We start from the raw sequence: 6,383 nt of genomic DNA, 5'->3' as shown, positions 1-6,383 counted from the left end.
TCATTCATAATCTTTAAATTTCTTTAGGTTCAAAATGGCGCATTTCGATCTTGAAATATTGCGCTTAACGAAATTTAAATAAAAGTTTTCACATCGCAATGCCAACACTGTTGAGTATAACAACGTAAAACACTTTATGAGCAAGGCACACAAATTTACATGTAACAACGCTAACTTTTAGATATATATATATTTTGGAGCAAATTTAATGGTAATCAAAATAAATTCAGAATGTTAATTAATTTAGAATGTTAATAGCCGCTACTTAGCAGCCGTAGAGCAGTTGTTAGCTTGTCTCAGAAGCTAGAGGTCCTAGAGGTTCAATACTACCTCTGGGCAAGTTTTATAACATAAGTAAGGAAGGAGGTGTGAACTTTCTTTCAAATGCTCTTCTGCGGTGCTCTGAGATAAAACCGTCAGGACTTCTTGGGGCAACTAAATTGAAAATGAAATGAAAAATGAAAAACTTAAGTTCAGAATGTCAATTCACTAGACGCTACCCAGGAAAAAAAAGTTTTATAAAATCTCTGTAAACTTTTAAAGAATTTAATAGATTTTCAATAGAAATTTTATCAATTTTTATAGAAATCGCTTACAAAAATTCTCTTTATATATTTGACCTTTTTTCTACATATATTTATATAGAAAAAAATGTTTTTGATAACAACATTTATATATTTATTATTACAGTTTTTATAGAAGTTCTATCAGAATTTCTATAGACTTTTATTCTATATATGTTCCAAAAATTTATAAAAATTCTATATAGCTTTTTTTCCTGGATATTTAGTTCAGAATGTCAGTTTTCTAGCTGTTCATTTAATTCTTCTATTTCTTTATAAAATGTTTAATCAACTTCAAGAAATACACTATAAAATGTTAAATATTGGTTTAAAAAAATACCCTCCATTTATATTTATCTAAATCGTCGCTGTCCATTTTTGGAAAAATTGAATTTGTTGGTTTAAAACATTTAATACATATAATAAATAACTAAAATCAAGTAGATGTAATCAAAAAAATCAAAAGCAGTGATTAAATGTAATACTTTAAATGTCTTTTTCTCAGAACAGCCAAAACAAACTTAGGATGGTCTTGTTTTGCAGCGGCAATTTAATTTGTAGAATTTTGTCATATTTTATATAGCATTAAGATTATGTTCAGTCTTTCTGTTGTTTCTCATAGACTTAAACTTTTTATTTTTTATTTGTTTTTATTATGAAAAATAATAACATATTCTATAAGTATTTTAAAAACAATTTGGTTTAATTAAGGAGATCAAACGCAATGATGAATTAAAAACATTAAATGCCTTTTTCTAAGAACAGCGAAAATGGACTTAAGAATATTTCGTTTTTTATATATATTCAACAAATAATCACATGAAAATGCTACTATTTATATAGCAATATACTTTTATAATCTTAAAGTCTTAAATACAGTTTATCAATTGCAATTATAAGGCGTTTATGTGCATCAGATTTTTGTGGCTTTTATGTTTGCAAAAAGTCTCGAGTTACTTTAATCTAACGGAATCCTTTAAACTTTTTTTGTAATTTTAATTGTTAAGTACTAACCTTTAAGCATATATAATCTTAAATTGTGAACTTTTTTTCTAATTGATTGCATTTTTTTTTAAAAAAAAAAACAATTCTAATGTCAAGAAACCTACCTGTTTTGTCAAATTTCCATAATAACGAACTTCTAAGATTAGGCAGATGGGGTATACTGATATCTTTGCGTGATAACGCAACACCAGAAAAGTTCCAAGATTACAACCTACAAAACATTGCAAACAAAAGAAAAGAAAAAAGAAAAGAAAACATAATAAAAATTTTCATTAATAATTTGTTTGTGTATTATTCCCTATTGGTTTACAAAGCCAGACATCTGTTTTTTTAAAATAAGTTTTAGTTTCTTAAATACAATTACTAAGAAATCAGTCGTTTAAGTGAATTGTGAACAAATCGTATGTTCTTCATAAGTGTTGATACAGACAAATATCGGAAAAAGTGATATAATGTTTTAATTTTGTTAGTTATTAACTTGAAATTAAATTAAAATTTAACTGTAGAACTTAGTTTTATTTATCGCAAAATTTAAAGTGGCTTTAATTTTCCCATAATCAACGAAATTGTTCTTTCAAAGTTGGTTTTAAATAACAAAAAATCAGTTTTATGTACCAATCAAAAACTTTAAGTCAATAGTAATTGAGTATAAACATTCAATTAAAAGCTAGAAATATATAAATCATGCTTTATTGCTACGATGTGTTTCAGTCACGTGTTCGAATCAAAGAAACAATGAGTCGGTATGATCAAAATTTTGTCTGAAGTTACAATACTACTACTACTACTACTACTACTACTACTACTACTACTACTACTACTACTACTACTACTACTACTACTACTACTACTACTACTACTACTACTACTACTACTACTACTACTACTACTACTACTACTATACTACTACTACTACTACTACTACTACTACTACTACTACTACTACTACTACTACTACTACTACTACTACTACTACTACTGCTGCTGCTGCTGCTGCTACTACTACTACTACCACTACTACCACTATCACTACCAATAAGGACAATGTTTCTACTTTTTTACTAATTATATTGCTGCCATAATTTAAATTGTTTGTTCCAGAAACTCGTCAAGTGACATTATTTTCAAAAATTCTATTATTATCGAATATGAATGCCCCACTTTAGTCCCACTATCCAATGCAAAAACATAAGAGCTGTTAAGTTTTTCAATGATTTATATTTTGTCTTGAAATTTAAATTTATATGCAGAAATTATGAATAGGAAGTTTATTTTAGTTTTCCGAAAATTTAAAAAAACACACTTGACAGGTGTCTTAAATAAATGATTCAATTGATATAGAATGTAACTTTTTTATGTAACCATATTAAAAGATAATTAGTTTAGTATTAATGCAACTATCAATATTACAATCTTTTTGGGACACCATTGACTGTAGCATTTTTTTATACAGTGAATGTTTAAGTTACATTTTGAGGGGCAAGAGCAGATCCATTGGGGAAGGGGCAAAACTACCTTGGATACTTCAGAATTTTTTTTTTGTAAATTTTATTTTTATCACATCGTGTTATGTGAAAATGGAATTAAAGTTTTATTAATTTTATTAAAATTTTATTAAAGTTGTGTTGGTGCAAACTATAGATTAGACTGTTGGGATACAAATACACATGACGTAGCTTCATAGTTACATAGATTAAGACAGTATAAGATTAATATTCAAAAAAAAAAAAAAAATTTTTATAATTTGTGAGCTGACCTGCTCTCAAACCGTTAAAGCTTAACCCCCTTCCATCCTACTTTATTAGGTCTAGATCAACCGAATCAAAAAATCTAAAAATCGCCCTCCCGATTACAAGACGGTCCCAATACGTCCTTGATGAGGAGTAATATCATTTAAAATTTAATAAAAGTAAATAAAGCAGAAAAAGATTTTTAAATAAATAAATATGAAGCAGAAAAACATTTTTAATATATAATAACACCAACCAAAAGTGACCTCTCTGATCATTTTCTCTCTTTCTTAGTTTCTAATAGCATAATAATTAGCGGATATCCGTCTAAAACTTCTACAGGCAACTGATCAAAATTTTTTACAAAAATTTAAAAATCTTTTAAAAAATAACGTCGATTGGTATCTTATTCTAGAGTCGCAAGAAGTTAATAGTGCATATGATTTATTTCTTAAGTAGTTCTGCAAATTATACAAACGAGCATTTTCTGAAAAAAGTTTGTCATAAAGTCTCTTTTAACTCCGTGGATGTCCTTCAAAATCCGTGGATAGGCCTTCTAAAATCCGCAACAACTAAAAATAATTGGAAAAAACCAAAGTATAAAAAATATTCTGCTAAAAAAACTTCTGAATAATGAAAAATAAGCGAATGAAAAATCTTCAATTGCTGAGAAACTTATCAGCTTCCATGTTAATATTGGATCAAACTTAGCTGAAACAATTCCTCTGAGATCATCAAGTTTTAATTCTTATTTAAAAGTTTTTTTTTTGTTTTTTTGTTTTCAACATTTTCATTTCCAACAAGGCTGCAAGCAACCATTATCAGAGTTGGAAGTTAGTGGAAGAGAAAAGATGAAGTTTATAAAGTAAGATAATGATTGACAGACGACTCAAAAGGTTGCAAATTATATGAATCAGGAAAACAAAATGAAGGAAGCGAATTCCAAAAAACTGATGTTCAAGGAAAAAAAAATTAGACAAATAACAATTTTTGGAGCACTTAGGAACAGTCACAGTAAAAGGATGAGACTTAATCGAATGACGAGTAACACGAGAATGAATTTTAGGTCGACCCATGTTAAAAGTATTTAATACTCAAATGGACGAAAATAATATTAAAAGAAGCAAACTGTGAGTTACTTTAATAGTCTTTTAAAAAAATTAAAGCACAGGTTATTAAGATAAAAAAACAAAATTAGCGTCAATGTTGTAAAATCTGTATTTAATGTCATTGAACCATTGTTATTTCTTTAAATCTTTAAATTCTGATAATTTAAATTATTAAAGAATTAAACTTATTTTTAAAGGAGGAGATGACTCCAATATTAGAAGAAACAGACCAATTTCTATCTTGCCTTGTTTATCTAAAATACTTGAGCGTAGAATGTATAATAGTACGACAAAACGACATGCTGTAAAGAAAATAGTTCGAGCTAGTTAACCCCAGTAATTACAGAACGTTTTTAAAACGTTTAAAAAACTTATTAAAACAGATATTAATATCTTAAAAACGATCTGCGTTTACTAGGACAAGATGTCTGACACTCTAAAGAACGATTATTTTTCATTAGGAGTTTTCATTGATCTGTTCAAAGCCTTTGATACAGTAAACCATGATTAACTGCTAATTAAACTTGAAAACTATGGCATTTAGCAAATTGGGTTAAAGACTACTTAACAAATAGAAAACAATGCATATGTTATGATCCAAAAGTAACAAGTGAGCACATATATAAAAAAAAAATGTGAAATAGATATAAAGACATAGAATAAAATTATTATTTTTTGTACTAGATTGCATTTCGTTTGATTGTGAACGAGTTATGCATTCTTTCTTAGTTTAATTCTTAAAACATGAAGTTGTTTATCCAGGTACATAGACCTAAAATGGTGTTCTAAAAACATTATATTTGAGGTGTTAAAAATTTAGGTTAATACACACTAGAAAAAATGGTAGAAATTTGTATTGTAAATATCTGATATACACTTAGTAAGCTATAATTTTATACGTTACTAAGGGTATATTACATATCTTACCCTAAGGTAAAAATCTTTTTTTTTTAGTATGTATACTATTTTCAACATAAATAAAAGCCAGTTATGATACTAGCTTTTAATTATGTTAAGATGCATCATACAAGGATACGTTTTAAGTTCACAAAATAATAATAGATTTTAATAATAGTTAATAAATTTCACTTTCAAGATCTTAATGCCCATTTTTCGAAATAAGAAAAAAGTATAAGCGGCCAAATTAAATTTTTGGCTTTTAAATTTTTAACTTATCAAAAAAATTTACTAAATTTATACAAATATTTATTTTTTGTTATCATTTTATATGCTGACATCATGTTCAGAACGAATATGATATGATTATATTGAGAAAAAGATTCTCTAGAACTTGCTCAAAAGTATTTATAAAAAGGTTATTAAATAGTTTTTTAATAGAGCAGCTTCTACCATTAGGTCTCGCAATTTTTGAATCTCCGTATAGCGGAGTCTCAAAATGACATCTGATTTGAAAACCACAAACATTTCTTCCTTGTTTTTTGTATCCAGGAGGACTCCAGAACTCCTGAATTTTTTTCCTATTGCAGATTATATGTCATCCTACTTTATATATCGCGATCGAAAAGCATTTACAAAAGGTTTATTTAATAGAACGAAAGAGTAAATATGTTATGTATTGTATTCTACCCTGTTTTACTCAATATGTTAACTTTACAACGATCTTTGTAAAAGATCAATGTATCCATACAAACGTAACACCGTTGCCGTTAATTGTGAGGCAGTACAATTTTAGTACTGCTATATATAAATGCTGCAAATGATTTAGCTGAAATGAGTGTATGAGTTATATGATACTGAAAAATCTAAAATTATTTTAAAACATATAAATAAATAATATAGCAGCAAAATTTGATTTTAATCAAAAGAATAATTTAAATCAATTATGGCATTCAGAGGCAATTCTACGAATAAAATGAGGGGAGGGGGGGCAATCCTCAAAAAGTACCGACCATTAAAAAATATCTATAAAAAAAAAAAGGTCCTCAAAACGAAAAGGGGGGGGGGGGGGTGTAACA

At 27.4% G+C, this 6,383-nt stretch overlaps 1 protein-coding gene and 1 long non-coding RNA gene across 5 annotated transcripts in view; one reads left to right on the top strand and one right to left on the bottom strand.

Annotated features, from left to right (window-relative positions):
* LOC136090273 (uncharacterized) overlaps positions 1 to 6,345 on the bottom strand; it is a 6,791-nt gene extending 446 nt beyond the window's left edge. Inside the window, exons 1-3 of the long non-coding RNA XR_010643303.1 lie at positions 5,326 to 6,345; positions 1,673 to 5,283; positions 1 to 435 (exon numbers count right to left, since the gene is read on the bottom strand). The exon at positions 1 to 435 is cut by the window's left edge and continues 446 nt beyond it. This is a non-coding gene — a long non-coding RNA (uncharacterized LOC136090273). The remainder of the gene's footprint in view (positions 436 to 1,672; positions 5,284 to 5,325) is intronic.
* Positions 1 to 6,383, top strand: part of LOC100207093 (zinc finger protein 474) — a 28,343-nt gene that overhangs the window by 10,849 nt on the left and 11,111 nt on the right. The window contains exon 1 of one of the 4 annotated variants that reach the window (XM_065816539.1): positions 2,171 to 2,311. The exons of the other annotated variants lie outside the window; for them this stretch is intronic. Coding sequence (XP_065672611.1) covers positions 2,253 to 2,311 — 59 coding nt within the window. The 5' untranslated portion in view covers positions 2,171 to 2,252. Of the gene's footprint in view, positions 1 to 2,170; positions 2,312 to 6,383 lie in introns of those variants that run through there. 4 annotated transcript variants of the gene reach the window in all.

Source organism: Hydra vulgaris, chromosome 13 (genome assembly GCF_038396675.1).
Source record: "Hydra vulgaris chromosome 13, alternate assembly HydraT2T_AEP".
NCBI lineage: Eukaryota > Metazoa > Cnidaria > Hydrozoa > Anthoathecata > Hydridae > Hydra > Hydra vulgaris.
The sequence above is the reverse complement of the archived record's forward strand: the minus strand, read 5'-3'. Positions and strand labels throughout refer to the sequence as shown.